Source organism: Sus scrofa, chromosome 1, assembly GCF_000003025.6.
Source record: "Sus scrofa isolate TJ Tabasco breed Duroc chromosome 1, Sscrofa11.1, whole genome shotgun sequence".
In the NCBI taxonomy this organism is placed as follows: domain Eukaryota; kingdom Metazoa; phylum Chordata; class Mammalia; order Artiodactyla; family Suidae; genus Sus; species Sus scrofa.
Genome location: NC_010443.5, coordinates 145,705,991 through 145,724,983, shown reverse-complemented (window position 1 = coordinate 145,724,983; position 18,993 = coordinate 145,705,991). Strand labels below are relative to the sequence as shown.

General features: G+C 42.9%; 1 protein-coding gene across 1 annotated transcript; it reads right to left on the bottom strand.

The window, feature by feature from the left end:
• On the bottom strand, positions 5,697–17,591 carry SNRPA1 (small nuclear ribonucleoprotein polypeptide A'). The gene is made up of 9 exons (XM_001925349.7): positions 17,432–17,591; positions 15,788–15,935; positions 14,742–14,820; positions 11,388–11,434; positions 10,988–11,090; positions 10,288–10,367; positions 9,738–9,813; positions 8,979–9,072; positions 5,697–6,103 (listed from the first exon to the last, which is right to left on the bottom strand). Exons 1-9 carry the CDS (start codon positions 17,511–17,513, stop codon positions 6,045–6,047), a joined length of 768 nt encoding a protein of 255 aa, XP_001925384.4. The 5' UTR covers positions 17,514–17,591; the 3' UTR covers positions 5,697–6,044.

Sequence of the window (18,993 nt, the reverse complement as noted above, 5' to 3'; positions counted from 1 at the left end):
AGATGGCAGCCCGTGAACATGACTCTATAAATGTAACGCAAAGTAAGAGAAAGGGATGCAGGGTGTGGGGGACCCAGGAGGGTGCAGTGGCTGGTGGAGGAAGGTCCTCCTACCCCCTTCTGTGGGAACCACTTTTGTGAATCTCATAGATGTTGCATGGCAGTCACCAAGCTTCAAGCACCCACAGTGGCCAGTGTGGGGCTGGATGCCTTAGTGCTCTCACATGGTCAAGCCATACCATGTGGATTCCCAGAATTCAAGCAGCAGGATCTGAGGTTTCTGCCACTGCACACTTCCCCACTATAGCCCAGCTACCTCCCTTCTCTGAGCATCAGCCTTATCCTCTAAATGGGGACTGGGTACTACCTCAACGAGACTAATCCTGTGTGGATTAATTTGGGTAATCCTAAAATTAATAGCTGGTCCCAAAAGATTTTCTTTGAATGCATTGGGATCTCCAGATTAAACTGAAGTCTCAGAATGTTATTTGGAAGTTAAACCCACACTGTTGCTGTTCTAAGGTCTCCATTTAGTCAGACCGAGGGAAGAGTCAGAATTTTTTTGAAACCAGTGACAGAAAACTCCAAGTGACTTAAAGAAGAAAGCAAACAAGGAAGGAGAAAATGACCTAGGCAACTGAGATGTTCACAGGTGAAGGCCTTCAGGCAGGGCTATACCTGGTGCTCAGTGATGTCAGCAGAAGTCCTCTCCTGAACTCTGGGCTCTCCTTACTGGTGTCACCCTTCTCTGGGCTTCTGCTTTCTCATCTGCAAAATTGGGCACTTGGGAAAATGAGGTCCTGGAGCCCCCTCAGCTCTGACACGCTGAGGCTGGTCTTAGAACGTGTCTCTTCAGCTGTGAGTCAGCCCACGAACACCATGGACAGTAATAGCAACTCTCCCAGACAGGATTGGCCTGAGTAGGGCAACCACACAATTGTGTATCTAAATCCCTCCCCTTAGTGGCTGCTGAGGGCTCTAGAGCAGAGGCCTTCCGTGCCTGTAAACACGCCGGGCTCTAGCTCCCTGTAAAGTTGGCTGATGCTACAGCTTTAAAATGTCTTTTGGGGTATCTATGATTCCCAAGCCCTCTCACCACTGAAAGTCAGGTCCCTGGGGCTCTGAAATAGAAATAGAGGGAGGCCACACGGAGGGGAGAAGAGGATGATGTAGAGGTTCCTCAGAACCTGTCGTCATCCACCTCCCTCCCTCTCCCTCCTCCCCTTTCCCCTGGTGGGGAAGGGAGGGATCCCTCTTAGACCCAGTGGGGAGAGCTTTTTCTTCCAGATGAGTCTGTTTTCTCATTTGGGGACAGGATTTAATTCCCCTGGTCTTTCTGTCACTTACGTCAGTTCACTCTGCTGCTCATCCATCACCTCAATCCATGTGTTCCCTCCTTAATTTAGCTCATGCTTATTTATTTATTTATTTATTTATTTATTTATTTATTTATTTATTTAAGCAGGAAGGGAGATTTATTACAACACAGGGAACCTGAGAACAAGCAGAGAATGGATTAGTGCTCTTCCCAAAGGACTGGAGTAGCAGATGGTAAGATGAGATGCTGAGTCTGCTCCATTTCTTCCACCCTCCTGGGGCCACAGTCGCTCTTTGCACAGCACAGGGTCCTCCTGTCTTTTAAGGTCTATTGGTTTCCCTCCATGACCACTGCCAGGGCCCTAGTCTCAAGTACTATCATTTGTCCCTGGAAAACTGAAATGGTCTCATGTTTCTCCCTATATTCAATCTGTCGTTCTCACTACAGCCAGAGTGATTTATTAAAAACGGAAAATGTATTCAGTGGTTTTCCACGGCTCCTAAACCTGATGGGGAACTGGGTTATAATTGACCCACATTCAGTGCCCTTTGCTGGGGCTCCCTCTCATTGGAGGATTATGCAGACTTGCCTTTGCTTCTCTTTGTCTCTTGGGGGAGGAATCCTGAAGAAAGCCTCACAAAAGTTGGGAGACCCCTCCTAACACTGGGCACCGTGGAGGTTTTAACTCTCAGAAGCTGCCACCAAGCCTCCTGCAATTTGTCAGCTGTGGTTCAGATTTCCTCCTGGTGTCAGTGGAGGTTTCTGCTCTGGCAAAGGAGATTCTTTGTATCCACATTTCTGTCCAACCTGAGAGCTGGTAATTGGCCTTATAACCTCAATTCTCTGATGGATCTAACAAGAGTTACTGCTTTTCAGTTTGTTTAGTTTTTTACTAGTAGAAATTCACCCATAGGTGAGGAGATAGGGTTCTGCTGAGAGTGTCTGGCTGGAACATCAGTAGTTAACACAGCCAATCCATTGTGACCTCCCAATAGTCTTTGTCATTGACAAGAGGAAAATCAAAATTTAAAACAGCTCAATGCTAGAAATGCTCATTGTAGAGAAAGTTTAATTTGGCAAGACTAAGGGGGCTGGAGAACAAAATAGTTTTTACTATGCACAAAATTTGCTAAATTCTGATTTTTTAAAAAATATAACACTTGTCCCAAGTGTGTATATATAAATTTCTAGCCCCCTATTTTTAAGATTGTTTACATTTATCTGAAGGATTTACCCTTCAATCTGGAATCTAAGAAGTGTAAAAGAACATTTTGGACCTTCAAAGAAAAGAATGCATAGAAATTTGATTTTCTTTGATGGAGTTTTTTTTTTTTTTTTGATACTAAACTGTATGAGCTATTTGTATTATTTTGGAAATTTATCTCTGGTTTGCAAATATTTTCTCCCAGTCCATAGGCTGCCTTTTCATTTTGTTTATGGTTTCCTTTGCTGTGCAATTGCTTTTAAATTTAGTTGGGCCCTATTTTAAAATTTTTGTTTTTATTTCCATTGCTGTAGAAGGTGGATCTAAAAAAATATTATTGATTTATGTCAGTGTTCTGCATTTTCTTCTGGAAGTTTTAGAGTATCTGGTCCTACATTTAGGTCTTTAAGCCTTTTGAGTTTACTTTTGTGTGTGATATTAAGAGTGTTCCAATTTCATTCTTTTCCATGTAGCTGTCCAGTTTTCTCAGCAGCATTTATTGAAGAGATTGTCTTTTCTCCACTGTATATTCTTCTTTGTTGTAGACTGACCATACGTGGGTTGGTTTATTTCTGGACTTTCCATCCTGTTCCATTGATCAATATTTGTTTTAGTGCCAGGACTAGAGCGTTTTGATGACTGTAACTTTTTTGTACAGTCTAAATTCAGGAAACCTGATTCCTCCAACTCTGTTCTTTCTCAAGATTGGTTTGGTTTTCCATGCAAAGTAAAACATTTTTGGTTCTAGTTCTGCGAAAAATGCTATTGGTAATTTGATAGGGATTGCATTGAACCTATAGACTGCCTTGGGTAGTATAGTCAAATTTGACAATATTAATTCTTCAAGTCCAACAATATGGCTATCTTTCCATATCTTTCCATCTTCAATTTCTTTCATCAGCATCTTATAGGTTTCAGAGTACAGGTCTTTTGCCTCCTTAGCTAGGTTTATTCCTAGGTATTTTATTTTTTGCTTTTTAGGGCCACACCCATGGCATATGGAGGTTCCCAGGCTAGGTGTCTAATCAAAGCTACAGCTACTGACCTATGCCACAGCCACAGCAATGCCAGATCTGAGCTGCGTCTGTGACCGACACCACAGCTCATGGCAATGCCGGAGCCTTAACCCACTGAGCAAGGCCAGGGATCGAACATGCAACCTCACAGTTCCTAGTTGAATTCGCTTCTGCTGTGCCACGATGAGAATCCCTATTTTATTCTTTTTGATGTGATGGTAAATCGGATTATTTCCTTAATTTCTCTGATATTTCATTGTCAGTGTATTGAAATGCAACAGACTTCTGTATTAATTTTGTATCCTGCAACTTTACAGACTTCATTGATGAACTCTAGTCGTTTTGTGGTAGCATCTTCAGGATTTTCTACACATAGCATCATGCCACCTGCAGTTTTACTTCTTTGGAGAGCACAGGTGGGGAAGTGGGGCGTGAGGCCAGGCTGGGGCGAGTGGTGCTCCCAGTGGAGCGGGGTTCTCAAGAGGAGACATTTTTCTTCCTCCCTCCTTCCTTTCCCTTCTTCCCTCGATCACTGGTGCTGGGGTGGTGGCAGGGGGTGGGTGCAAGGTTGCGGGGGTCAGCTAGCTGGTGAGGGAGACTTGTGGCCCTCTCGATGGCTATGGGTTCTTTGCAGTCTTGTGGCAGTGTCATAGTATGAAAATCTTTCTGCTGGGAGCTTTCAAAGATGAGGTATGTAGCATCACAGGGAGGTCCATCAGCAAAATGCCCCTACTTGATGATCCCTGGGTATGCATGGACACAGCATTAGCAGTTAAAATACTAAAATTCTTCCAACCTGAGTGAAAACCAGACACTGCTCTCAGCTCATGCCAAGTACCTAGCCCACCATCAAGAGCTAAAGTGTTACTGCCTGGCTATTTGAACATTATCCACTTTAATGTTCACTCAGGCTGGCCTCTGGCAGGGGGGCCTTTTCAGTGCAGCCAGGAGCTGAGTATAAATCCTGGTTCCTGACAGCACAGGCCCTTCTTGACATGGCACCATCATCCAGGGAAATGATTTGCTAAAGGAAAGGTAGGTAAGACTATACTTTACCTTTCTGTAATGAATCAGTAAAGGGATCATAGGGGATGGCTCCTGAAGGAGTTGAAGGCGTCAGGCAGAGGTTAAGGAAGGGGTGAGCAGGGAGGCTAGAAATCCTGCTGTCCTCTAATGGACAGCTCCTGGGAGCCTGCTAGACCCACAGAGCCTCAGGCTCTACCACAGACCCTGCATTAAAGAATCCTACTGAGGAAATCAAAAGGCCAGGTTCTCCTGATGCCCAAGTTCCATCTCCTTTTCTCTTGGTTGCTACTCCACTGAGGTTTAGCCCCACTATCGCCTGATGTTCTGTCTGCCCAGCCAGACTGTCAGCTCCTTTGCATCTTAGACACCTTGTATGTGCCTTCTAAGAACAGCAAATCAGCCCACCTGCATTCACTCAAAACTGTTTCAGGACCTGTTTCTCACATTTAGAATCACCCAGGGGGCTTTAAAAAACAACCTAGGAGTTCCTGTTGTGGTTCAGCTATAATGAACCCAACTAGTGTCCAGGAGGATGCAGGTTCAATCCCTGGCCTTGCCCAGTGGGTTGAGGATCTGGTGCTGCCATGAGCTGCGGTGTAGGTCACAGGCAAGGCTCGGATCTGGCGTGGCTGTGGCGTAGGCCAGCAGCTGCAGCTCTGATTTGACCACTAGCCTGGGAACTTCCATATGCTGCAGGTGCAGCCCTTCAAAACAAAACAAAACAAAAAAAACAAAACAACCCAAATCAATGCCAGATGAGAAAACATGGCTGGTGGGCACTCCCCTCCACTACCTTGCTTTTTTTGGATCAGCCAGAACCGGCCACAGCAGGGTGTGGGGTATGTAACAGGCACCCAGGAACTGTAAGGACTCCGCCACCAGGTCCTCAACACTTAAGTGTGATGCTGCTCTGCTCCAGTCTTGTCAACTGACAGGCAGAAGTCACACCTCCAACTGTTCAAATCAGCAATTTATCGCTTGCATGATATTGGTAGGTAGGGTTAAATAAAAACTTCAAAGGATGCTGACTCGTAAAATGCTAGAGCCTGGCTGCCTTTAATGATGCTCTTGTTATGCTTCATGCAGGAAAAACTACACCTGAGATCACAAATTCTGACAGATGATCAGTGACAGCACACAGATAACGCTAAGTTTTATTAAGAATTAAAAGAAACCTAAACATTTCAGGAGGACTGGGAAGCCTAACTAGAAGAGCTGCCCTCCTGCGTTTCCACACACCTCCCTGCACACGTACCCCAATGACTTGCAACCAGCAGCACAGTGAGTGTCCTTTATTTGCACTATTAGTAAAAAACTGGCATTTAGATTTCAAAATTTATATTACAAAATTACCAGCAGCAGTTTTAAGCATTTCAACAACGCTTATGAACTCTACTTTGCTGACATAAACAAGGCTACTATGTAAAAAGAAGGACGTGCCCCAAGTGGACTATCCTGTAAATCTTCAGAGGCCACACTGCTCAGGACCCATTTGTGACAGTGTCTTCTTCCATCTCCTCTTCGCCATCATCAGTGGGGCCTAGGAAGAACACACAGCCAGAAGTCAAGCCGATTTTAGAGAACATGCTCGCTTGGTGTGTGAGCGCCCACGTGTGAGTCTGCTGAGTGCCCCGCTCTGGACGAGGTACTTTTAGAAGCCCAACAGCAGCCCCTGCCTTTGAGGAGCTTAGGGTACACAGACCATCTGCCTTTGGCAAGTATGGGAAAGGATGGCCAGCTCCTGAGGCAAAGGGTCACAAAGGTGTTTTATGAAGGACAAACTCATTGCCTGTCATTCTAACCCATTTTTGTCAAGCTGATAATTCATTTTTTGTGAGGACAGAAAGCTTACACTTTGTGCTTTGTTCTTACCACTATGACGGGCAAAGAAATTGGGAACGCTCAAAAAAAAGGATACCTACATCACATGTTAGGAACAGTCAGTGACTTTGTCTCTAAATTTAAAAAAATATGGTAACAACAACCTTTGTTGGGTTGTCAAAAATTTATTACAGATATTTTAACCAGTGTATTCAGAAAAAGGCAATGTTCTTACCCTGTTGATGTTTGGCTAATTACTCACGTTTAACCCTATTGTTCTACAGTTACACCCACACGTTACATTTCTAGGTACAAAACTACCAAGTAAGAATGTCACTGGAAAGTGCTACTCAGAAGCCGAGGCCCCTACAATTTAGAGAACCACCGACCATTTCCATCTTCCTCTCCTCAATGTGGCCCACGTTTGTTGGATGGCATTTAAAGGCCCAGATAATAAAATACTCTAGGGGAAACAAATTAATATAGTAGTTTGTCACACTGCAGTCACAGTAAGAAATTTAACACCACTCCCCTGCACGCCCCTCCAACGTCTGTCACAAGGCAGCCTCGAAAGCCTTTGATAGACTTCTGTTCTCAGGACCAGAGACCGACTTGCAAGTGACATGCCTGCAGTGCCCTGCAGCCAGGCTCGCCTGCTCGCTCCGTCAGCCTGTCTCGCCACTCTCCCCATCTCATGACCTTCGCTCACACCGTCCCTCAGTCCAAGTGTGCAACGCTCTTTCACCACATGTTTCCTGCCAGTGCAGTTCTTCCTCCTAGAAGGCCGTTCTGCATCTAACTCAATGGTCCTCAAATACTGTAGTTTTAGGACTCAAAGAGCATTTAAGTAGGTTACCTTCACTGATATGGTATTGATAAAATACTTAAGAGTACTTTAAAAAGAGTAATTCATTAAAATACTAAGTCTATTACATGTTAGTTTATATTTTTATAAAATATAACAGTATTTTCTAAAACAAAAATATGTAGTGAGAAAGTTGGCATTATCTTCTATTTTCACCTATTTCTGTAATGTCTGCTAAACCCTTGTACTGACTTCATTATTCCAACTGCTACAAAGCATTGTTTTGATTGAAGGGTCTGAAGAAAATCAGCCTCACAGAAACATGTTAGGAAAGAGAGTATTTTAATAGCCTCTGCAGACAGGTGTGGATATATTTTGGCTACTATGCCAAGACCTGACAAAGGTGGTAGTTTCTTAAAGGTCAGACTGCAACACAGAGTCTGAAACCTTATCAAAGAACTTTTCATACTCCTTTACTGGAAAACCTACTGGTTTATCTTGTAGCACTTACACATGCCTGCTTCCCTAACATCATTTGGAAAACACTGCTCATTAAGTTATGCAGATCTTCCAAATGGTGACCCACTTCTTCATACATTATTTCTAAAAATTATATTCATTCACATCAACAAAGTCCTCAGAAAAGTCTGGAACTACTAGAAAACTGTCAAGGTTACAGCTGTGGCTAAAAGTCGTCCAACTTTAATTTTTGCTTGAAATTTTGATTGTTAGAATTGGTTACAAACACCACTAGCTGTTCATGAAGGGACAAGCTCACATAGTGTTCAAGAAGCACCCTGACTCTCACCTGAACAGCACAAATGCAGGGAGCCAAAAATCCACTGCAGTGCACCCCAGTGCTGTTACCCATGACACCAAAGACATGTGCCCCAGGGGTGATGTTTAATAGCACCAGTAACTCTCACTACTCCACAAGACCTTTATAGGTAAACAAAACCAGCAGCTACTTTACTGAGTGTACCACAGTTGAGACTGACACCTACTAATATATCCTTTGGGCCAGTGAAAGCCCAACGCCTTGGTGTCAGTATAGAAAGTTTGCCTCACAAACCCTCAGGGGCCCAAAGACCACAGAGTGGGAACAACTGGTCTAATGAATGTCTTACGTATGTTTAGCTTCAGTTCAAACATTACTTCCCCAAGGAAAGTTTTCCTGAGCTGCCAGTCTAGACAGAGGTCCCCTGTTACATATGAAAATCTTTAATATGTGCAATCTGGGACAGTTTTTACTTTATGCTCTAGTGTCCAACAAAGCTGGCATTTCTATCACAACGGCTAACTCTTGCTAACAGTCAGACCCTGTGCTCAGTGCTACTATCTTTCTTAGTCCTCCCAACAACCAACTTTCTCAGGTTTAAAGATGAGAAAACAGATTTAAGATTAAGTGGGGATTAATCTTAGGACAGAGCTGGTGAAGCTAAGCTCTGATCTCAGGCTGTCTGGCTTTGCACTTCCAGACTGCCAAGCCAGCCTACACGCACGTGGGTCAAAGGCCACATGGTTACCTCTAGTGTTTGCTTCACTCCATGGCGTGAAGTAATGTTTGTTTCAACTTTTGCATACAACCATCCCCAGAGTCCTGTGACATAACATTCTTTCTATCAAATGACTTATCATCAAAGATCATTGAAAGGGATCTCACGTACATTAGATTAGAGGGTAATAAGGCACTATTCTAGCATTCTTGGATGGTAGCATCTAAACTGTTTTGGAATCACTGTGAGTGGACCATTAACTTGGAAGTTAAGACAGAACACAGTTTCCTGACCTGATCTGCGTTCTCTGCCAGGTATCTGACCGGACTGCAGCAAGCCCTTTAGTCGCTCCACTTCAGCCAAAGTTGATGCGTTTGCTATAGCATTCTGGATGGTAGGAAAAAAAATGGCGATGGGATTACTTTCATCTAAGACTCAATCACTCAGAAAACACTCCTAAAAATTCACACCATCTTTTGAGTTGTAATATTAAATAATTCTTTGTTGGGGGGAGAATTTTGTTGGCATAATGAAATCAACCCCAAAGCCAAATCATAAATTTCCCAAATTGGTAAAGAGATGCATGCAGACCCTCTTATAAGCAAGTAAATAATCACTGCGCATATCCTAAAATTCTAGCTAATTAAATTGTGTTACTGGATAATTTAGGAAACAGTATTATCAATTTAGGAGGCAGTATTACAAAAATTAGGATTTCTCACCAAGCAGAATCTTTCAGAAGGCAAATCTTTGAAAGTAAAAATTAAGACAGCACACAAAGGTAACTAACTGTTCAAATAAATGTATCCGAGGGAAATGACAAACACCAGAGTTGCATCCACTCATATGACCGACTCATATAACTAAGTCAAGCCAAGGTCCGGTCAAGTAATATCTTTAAGCTAGGTTTTCCTTACACAAAAATATAGCTGGATTCTAACAACTGTCGGGGAAATCTGCACTGATGGATTTATTACTTGGTTTATTACATCATTTTGTGACCTAAACCTCAAAGAGCTCACTCCAGTCCAAGTCTCCTAACACATTATTACCTTGATGGCTTCCACATCCCCTGGAGATGGCCCACCCTTCTTTTTGTCAGCTGGCAAACCAGCACCTGGATTGAAACTTGGGAGGGGAGAGAAGAACAAAACTGTCAAATCCAGATCAACAGAAATTGCTTCTCTTTTACTTTCAAAAGCCTTTGAAAGTAATTCAACCAGTGTAGTATCTTATCTTTGTTAACAAACTGATACAAGAAACTCTCTCCTTCAGAAACACCACCTAGTTCATCTTGCTACAGAGAAAGGAGGATGTGGATATTATCATAGTAAGACCGAATACTGAAATATTTGCTCTGCTAATCTCATGTAATACATGGACCACTCATGTAATACCTGGACCACTGATGGTCATGGATTATCACCTTGCCAATTTCAAATCTCATGTAATACATGGACCACTGATGCTCACGGATTATCACCATGCCAATTTAGCACTGTATTAGTTACAGGTGTTTCATTTCATTTTGCAGGAGGCAAAATGCCAGACAGATAATGTTTCTGAAGGTGAAGTGGAGTGAAGTTGGATATCGTATCTTACGTTTTGCTTCTCCTGGCAATATCCTTTGCAAGTTGTGCACCCCGTTTGCCCTTGAACATTTTCTCTGCTTCCTGACGCTCCTACAGCGACACCACACACAGAGTTAATGGAAAAAGGAATACCACATGCATTTAGCTGCATTCCTCAGCAAACATGGGAAAAAACCTCTCCTGAAGTACTCTGGGCTGGTAAAAACACCGAGAAGCCAATCTCAAATGAAAAGGAGACACAATGGTCTTGCTTTCCTCTGGCGAAGCTCCCTGAAGGAAGCCCCCTACTCCTAGTTTCAAGGAGGGGCTTTCGAGGAACCAAGAAGGTTTTGAAAACAAAACAAAACAAAACAAAAAACCCAATTCCCTATAAAGGGAAAATCATTCTAACAACTAAAGATGCTGATAATGGATGATATTAAGTTCCACACAGGGCGTGTATCTAGGCAGGCCGTCTGCTGTGACAGTGTTCACTGCGGCTGAGGCTGTATCCCCTCTGGAATGACCGGCCCCATACTCAACAGCTTTAACTCAAATTCCACCATAGACTCCGTTGTGGAAAAAAAAAAAATCTGACTCTGCACCCCCGCCCCTTTTACTACAAACTAATGATAAAACTCATTGGGCAATTAAAAATACCAGTAACAAAAGTATAAAGGAAAACACACCAATGTATAATGACTAATACTTGTATAAACACTAATACTTACTTTTAGTTTCACCTTCTGGAAATCCAGTACTCTGACTTGTGGGACTTTATAAATAACATATAGTCTGTAATGTTTCTTATTTGTTACAGGATTTCTTAGAATACTACAAGAAAAGGAACAAAACAATGCCAATCTTATTTACAGTACATCATTCAAGAGATCCATTTTAATAAAATCTAATGAGTGCATGAATTAAGGAAAAGTTCACTCACTATTCTTGCTCATGTTTCAGTGTTATAGCAACTTAATGCTAGGGAAATTTTAATAGCACACTGAGCCCAAAGGAAATATTTTCAATATTTTTTAACAGCACTTTTCACTAACTGATCACTTTAAGATCAAGGATGGAAGTAGTGTCATTTTAAAGGACTCTACTGTTACCACCACATAATTTCCATACCTTAGATAAGTCAGTGATTTGAGAGATGCCAAAGGGTCCAGATCACCCTGTAAAATAACAGCCACAGGTAAGAACATGAATATCATACCCATCATACCCCTTTTGATACTTTGAAATGGTGGCTGCCTTTGGAGCAAGGATCATCTTGTTTTCTCTTCATTCATTTATTTATTTTTCCTGCCCCAGTACCCAGCACATTATCAACATGACTACACTACTGAATAAACAGGTTCATAAATTTGAGCTTCTTAAACTTAAAATCTTGGCCATAGCAGCTTGTCTCAAAAGCAAAAGAAAGCAAAAAAAAATTTCCCATAGCAACCTTAAAAGGACTACTGAGTGAGTTCCTATTGTGGCTCAGCAGAAATGAACCCAACTAGTATCCAAGAGGATGTGGGTTCGATCTAGGCCTTGCTCAGTGGGTTAAAGACCCGGAATTGCCATGAGCTGTGGTGTAGGTTGCAGATATGGATAGGATCTGGCATTGCTGTGGCAGTGACGTAGTCTGGCAGCTGCAGATCCACTTCAACCCTTAGCCTAGGAACTTCCACATGCCGCACCTGTGGCCCTAAAAAGCAAAAATAAAGGGTGTGTGTGTGGGGAGGGTACTGAGTTTAAAGCAATGACTTAGAAAAGAAAGCAATGTGAAAACTGATGTAACTTTGGAGCAAGTTATTCATACAGGGAACTTCAAACTGGCATCTTGGTGTAAGGTGGTTTTTCCACCTAGTACCTTAGGTGCCCAGGAGCAACACAGGCATATCATCTTTGAAAGAAGGCACCTTTATTCTAGGCTCCCCCAAATCTCTTCATAAATTTTTCAAGGACAAGGAGTATAGTTAAATATATATATTTAACTAATATATAGAAGGCAGGTTAGTGTTGGATCTTCCCAAACTGTCCCGTAAAACATAGTGCAACAAGGATGGAAAAATAAAAACCTATGGCTAACAGCTACAACCAAACTAGATGAAAAGGTATTCTGTCAAGAACCTAAAATAGCAACAAGTAAGGACAAGCTACTCTGAGAGCTACAAAACTTGTATGGTGACAACATTTGTATGTAGGAAGAAGCAGAAAAGCAAAAAGGCATCCAACAGACCCCCAAACTATAAAGCAACCAAGGGTACCCAGTCTGAGAATATGCACATTCCGATGATGACGTGTACGTTAAGTGTGATGAGACCTGAAGGGCTTGAGTAATTTGGTCCTTCGCTCTCTAATACTAACCAGAAGTTGTGCCCCTTCCAGAACAAAGCCCCACACAGAGGAGAAGCTGCTATAACAGATCTGAATTGAGTGTGACAGGGCCAAGGAGGACAATGAGGAAAAAGTACAAATAAAAGCAGGGAAGGGAAGAGCCAGGCATTCAGAAAGCTGCCGCTTTAAAATACTTCACGAATACCACAGCACACCATCACTAAAGGAAATCTAAAGAATGATCCAAAAAAGGAACAAAGGAAGACTAACACTGCATGATCTCAACTTAAATGTGGAATCTTAGAAAAAGTACCACACATAATGACAGAGATGAGTGGTGCTTACCAGAGGCTGAGGGTGGAGGAAAAGGAGAGATGAGCTACTGATTAAAGAGTACAAGCTTTCAGTTTCAGATAAGTAGGTTCAAGAGATTTAATGTACAAATGGCAGATACAGTTAAAAACAACATATCGTGTACTCCATGTGATAAAAACAGTGGGTCTAAGGTATTCTCACTGCACACACAAAAAGGTAACTATGTGAAGTGATGGATATGTTAGTCTGTGGTAATCATTTCACAATGTATACATATATCAAAATTCACACTGTACACCTTACATACAATTTTTGTCTATCATATCTCAATAAAGCTGCAAAAAACAAAAGGAAGAATGGTAGCTTTAGTTACACACATAGACACTTAAGACTGTGTAAAAGACAGTGATGCCTTGGGGGGGTGAGATGATAAAAATGCTAAATGGTTCAGAAGGTAAAGGTGTTGGTTAACTTTATACTTGGATACTAGGATGCTAAGAGAAAGTCTAATAATTAATTTCTAAACTATCAGAAAGAAAAGTAGAATGACAAAAAAAGAGTGAACAGTAGAGAAGAAGAAATGCAGATGGATGAGACAAATAAAATGGCACTAATAAGACCTAAAGAGCGTCACAACATAATGATAAAAGGTTCATTTCATCAGTAAGATAAAATCTAGATATATCAAATGATAACCTAAAAATAAATAAAAGTGACAACTCCAGCGAAACAGTCAAATCCACTATCAGGTAGGACTTTAACACACCCCTTTCAGTAACTGATAGGATAAACTAAGCCTTCATCTTCGAGGAACAGCTTTAAGTGCAATTACAACATATATAAAATACAGCCCCCAGCTGCCACACACTGAATGTGCATTTTGGGTTAAACATCTCATATAGTTTAGAAATCAGTGCTTTCTTACTTTTGTTGGAGTCAAGCACTCCTTTGAGAATGTGAAGGAAGCTTATGGACCCAGCCCACCAGGAAAGGAACCATCAGGAAATAGGGAAGGGAGGGGTTAAGAGCATAATAACCTAAAATCAGGTTATACTGTATGGACTTAAACATCCAGTAATTAAGTGAAATCTTAGGTTACAAAACAATACATAGTGTAAGCTCAACTTTGTTAAAAATTATATATATAGAGCATGAGAAGAAACAGGTCAAAATAATCATTCCAAATAAAGAAAACGAAACTTGCCCCTTATCTCATAAGAAAACCAACTTCAAATGGATTGTTAATCTAAATGTGGAGTAAAACAGGAGTTTCTGGAATAAAACTGTCCAACAAAATTAATGTATATCACATATGTAATTTTCTAGGAGCAACAATAAAACAGAACAGGTGAAAAATAATATATATTTTACCTACATTCCAAAATATTACCATTTCAACATTCAATATAAAAAACTGATAGTTCACATTCTTTTTTTTTTAAACTAAGTCTCTGGATACACCTTAAGTCAAAGTAGCCGCTTGCATTAGTGAACACCATACTGGGCAATGAAATTCTAGAAAAGAGAATAGGCAAGGTTCTTTATGACCCTGGGATGGGGTAGCTTAACAGAACGCAAAAGCACTAACAACAACAGATTGATAAAATGAACTATGCTTAAATTAGGAATTTCTCTATCAAGATCCTCGGTGTCAAAAGGTGAGCTCGCGAATGGGAAGATATCTGCAACAAAACCCCAAAAGGCCCATTTCCTGAATTAAGAAAAAGACCAAGAAAAAGAACGAGGGGATAATTTTCTGGGTTTTCCAAGTTTTCTATAAAAGAAATGTAGTACCTTTAATTCCTCCCCCCAAATACATTCTTCCCCTGTTCAACTTACCAATTCCACAAGACTATTGTTGGTGAGAATGAGTTCTGTCAGACAGGGCAGAGCCTGATCAAGTCCCTCACCTATACGGCTGAAATAAAAACAGAAGGACTCTTAGTAAACATGCAAATTAAGTCAGCTAAAAATTTTATCTGAGCCCTTGCTCAGAGGGCTTCAGAGTGGGAAGAAACTTAAGAGATCTTTCTTCCAAGACCCTGACAGGAAAATAAGGCACAAAAAGAACTGTCTGAGGTCACACAGGTGACAGAAGTAGGATGACTTTAAAACCCACATCTCCTGAAAGATGTCCAGGGCCCTTCCTACTGCCACACTATCTTAACGAAACCAAAGACAAGAAATTCCTGTGTAAAACAGACTACTTAGTTCATCTCAGGACCTGTGTGAAGCCCAAAAACATAAGTGATTCTGCAGTCAGAGCTCAGGCACAAGATAAGCCAGTAAGCAAACCACAGTGGAATAGTTAACTCACGAGAAATAATGGGCATTTAAAAAAAAGCAACTCACTACCCAGCACTTCTATTGTGTGTGTGTGTGTGTGTGTCTGTGTGTCTTTTTAAGGCTGCACCCACAGCATATGGAGGTTCCCAGGCTAGGGGTCAAATGAAAGCCAAAGCTGCCGGCCTACACTACAGCCACAGAAATGCCAGATCCGAGCCACATCTGCTACCTATGCCGCAGCTTATGGCAATGCCAGATTCTAAAACCACCAGGCAAAGCCAGGGATTGAACCCAGATCCTCATGGATACTAGCTGGGTTCTTAACCTGCTGAGCCATAATGGGAACTCCCCAAAGCAGTAGGTTTTTAACTTAAATTAGAAATGTACCATGAATACATAAATAATACAAGATTTCTGAATAGATGCAAGTAAGACCAGACCAATACCAAATTCATCTCTGGATCTGTATGGGAAAAGTGTAGTTCATTTTCCATTTAAGAAATACGTAGGTGTAACTGGCAATACTGCAACTTCTTTATGGAACTCTGCTACATTTACTCTAGGGGAACAAAAATTACTTTCCACTAGTAGACACTTACCATATTCTATTGTTGTTCACTAACAATGTTTTCAGTCTTCTCAGCAAAGGAAAACCATCTAGTTTCCTGATTTCATTGTCAGAAAAATCAATGGCATCAAATTGGTCTAAGGTAGCACCTAGATTTTCAATGACAGGAATTTTGTACCCTGGAGAAAGGAGGGAAAAAACACACAAGGAAACATTAGCAGCATTTCATGGTAATTGGACTCAAAGCTTTCATTCAATCAGAAAGTTGTTTATCTAGCACCTATGCTGTGCCAAACACTGCCAAAGCACTGGTTGATTACAAGGGCAATAAAGATGAGAATACTCGCTAACAGTAATACTAATAGGTAGCTAACATTTCCAAGTATACTTACAAGGTGCCTTGTATTGTTCTAAGCAAGGCCCCAAAGCTAATGAAGTGGCCTAACAGGACTTTACACTGTGAGCTGCCTACTGTCAGTGTCCAAGCCTTGTCCACGTATTGTGGACAGTAATAGCTCCCAACCTTTTTTGCATTTCCACAGGTCAGATTCCCAGAACTCATTTGGATATCTTCGTATCATGACAGTTCCCACTTCTCTCACCTCCCAGAGGCCCAACCCAGAGTTGAAGGTCAATTTGTACACAATGGTAAATCACCTTGTGAACAACTCACTCAAACGCTCACTGATTTGTCTTCTAGGGGCATAATTATTGTCTTAGGTGCTAGGAGAAGAAAAGAAGTTAACCTAGGCAAGGTTAAATAAGTACACATTTCAGAGCTCTAAAGGCTCAAAGTTAAGTGCTGTACCAAAACGAGCATTCTCAACACCGGATGCACTTCAAACTCAGGCAGACATCAGCCTGTGCCAAGAGTATGAAAGCGGTGGGTTACTCTTGAGTCGAACCTATGATATTTAATTTCAACAAAACGAAAGTACTATGTCAGCAAACAAAAAAGCAAGCAGAAAGCAGGGCCCGCAGCAGTGCTGCTCCTGAGACGGTGTTCTCCCCCGTGGGGGTGGATCTCAAGCCAACACTTAACCCCGGAGAAGTCGTCCTTCACACCCTTTCTAAAGCCTCTCCTACTATGCAGACGAGTTGCCACAGGAATCTAATAGTCTGGAGGACTTCCGCCTCCCTTATAGACGCAAGACATCCGGCAGCCCTAGCGTGGCTGAAACAGTCTGCTCTTTGAAAGGTTTTGGCAAAAGGGAAATAGATCCTTGAAGCTAAGGAGGAGGAAAAGCCGGGAAAAAAAATCGCTTTTGCTCCGGACTTCACTTCCTCCGTCCCATACCCAACCTATATTCTCATGACTTCACTTTACCGTATCTCGGTCCGCACGAGGATCACAAACACGGCTCAGCACCCCAACGGCTCAGCCCACCCCGCAGGCGTGTACTTCCCCGCCCCCCAACGGCTCAGGTCACTCGGCAGGCCCGGCACCGGCCCCGCGGTCTGACCCAAGCATCGAGGCGGTCCCGGGCGGTGGGGGCTGGGCTAAGGAGAGCCTCGAAGGAGTCCAGGGTCGGCGTTTCGCCGACGACAGCGGGACTCAGCCGGGGTAGGAACCGGGACGCACGCCCCAGGCCACGTTCCCGCCCTTCGCGCACGCGGCGGGCGCAGGCCGCCGAGCGGGCGGGGAGGCCGGGCCGCCCGCCCCCGCCCGACTCACCTCGCAAGTCCAGCTCGCGGTCCCGCACGGCGTTGGTGTATTGCGCCGCCTGCTCGATCAGCTCCGCCGTCAGCTTCACCATCCTGTCGCCTCCCGCCTGCAGTGTCTCCCGCTCCTCCCGCCGCACCGACGTCCCGGCGTACCCCGCGCCCGCCGCCAGGCAGCATCAATCGCTTCCGGCGTGTGCTAACAGCGCGGCTCCCAGGCCTAATCAATCGAGGAGCCATTTCCTCCGTGATCGGCCCCGCCCCCGGGCTCGGGCACAGCTTTTGGGCTTTAGCTCCCGCGCTCTCCGCGGCGCATCTGGTTCTGAGTTCGTTCCTCTTGTGCAGCTTCGGCCTGCAGTGCCCCCGAGTCCAGATATTTGTGTCCGCAAGTTAATAAAGAGTGAAAGCCCACGAGTGGAACTTTCGCGTGCGTCAGGACACCTAGAGGTGAAAGGGAGGCAGTGACTGCTTTCACTCCGCCCATGGGATTCAGTGATGGGTCCCGGGCTTTGGCATCCGGGTGACACCATGAAGACCAAGCCTGGGTCTTCCGCACTGGTCTAGTTTGCAGTCAGGCCTGCCCTCTCTAGACAATTAGATATTCATGCTGAAGCCTGATAACACAGGAAGTGTGCAGATCTAAAGTCTGCAACATGACAAATGCCCACAGAGTGAGCACATTTGGGTGGCTGCTGCTGGGGTCCTGAAATTCGGAGACTCCTTCATTCCCCAAAGGGAACTACGAATCCGTCACCATAGATTAGTTTTGCTTACTTTTATATAAAGAGAATGATGCAATCTGTTTTTGTATCTGGTTTCTTTGGCTCTGTGTCATGCCTAAAATCCATCCAGGTTGCAGGCAGCAATGATTTGCTTACTTGCTGCTGTATAGAATTCTATTGCGTCTCTTACACCATAACAATCCATTTCGCTGTCGATGGACATTAGGTTTGTTTCCAGCTTGGGGCTAGTCTGCATAATGCTGCTATGAATTTTGTTGTACGTGGATCGCATGCACCTGTGCCTGAACTTTTCCAGGAGTGAAACTAAGGAGACAAAGTGTGTGGTATTATTGATAGGTACTGCCTGATGATAACTTCCAAGAGGCTGGAATCATTTCCACACTGTAGTGGTGTGTAAGGGTTTCCATCACTTGCCAACATTAACCTCATTTGCACTGTCAGTCTTCATAATTTTAGCAATTCTGGTGAGTACCAGTGCACTATTGCTTTCATTTGCTTTTTTCTAATAATAGTTAAGCATATTGTCCATTCTGATATTTTTTTACAAAGTGCCCATTCAAGTCTTTCTCCCATTTTTTTTCTTAGTGGGTTTTCTTTTTTCTTATTCCTTTTAAGATTTCTTTATATATTCTGAGTGTGAGCATACTATATGGCTTGCCTTTTACTCTTTTTTGGGGGGTAGTAGTTTAAACTTCCTAAATACCAAACACCTCACAGGAAGCCAAAATACTGTCCTCGTATACATCATCAAGCTGCAAAACACAAATTTTAGTACATTTTGGTCTGTTTAAGAAAACATCTTATTTCCCAAATCACCAAAATCATAATCTGG

What these genes read in the sequence shown, in the direction of transcription:
- SNRPA1 (XM_001925349.7), bottom strand. Translation starts at nt 17,513, where the DNA reads ATGGTGAAGCTGACGGCGGAGCTGATCGAGCAGGCGGCGCAATACACC. An exon ending in ATTGCCAGGAGAAGCAAAAC is followed by an intron (nt 9,814 to 10,287) that starts GTAAGATACGAT and finishes TCCCCTCCCAAG; the next exon opens with TTTCAATCCAGGTGCTGGTT. An exon ending in GGGATGTGGAAGCCATCAAG is followed by an intron (nt 9,073 to 9,737) that starts GTAATAATGTGT and finishes CCTACCATCCAG; the next exon opens with AATGCTATAGCAAACGCATC.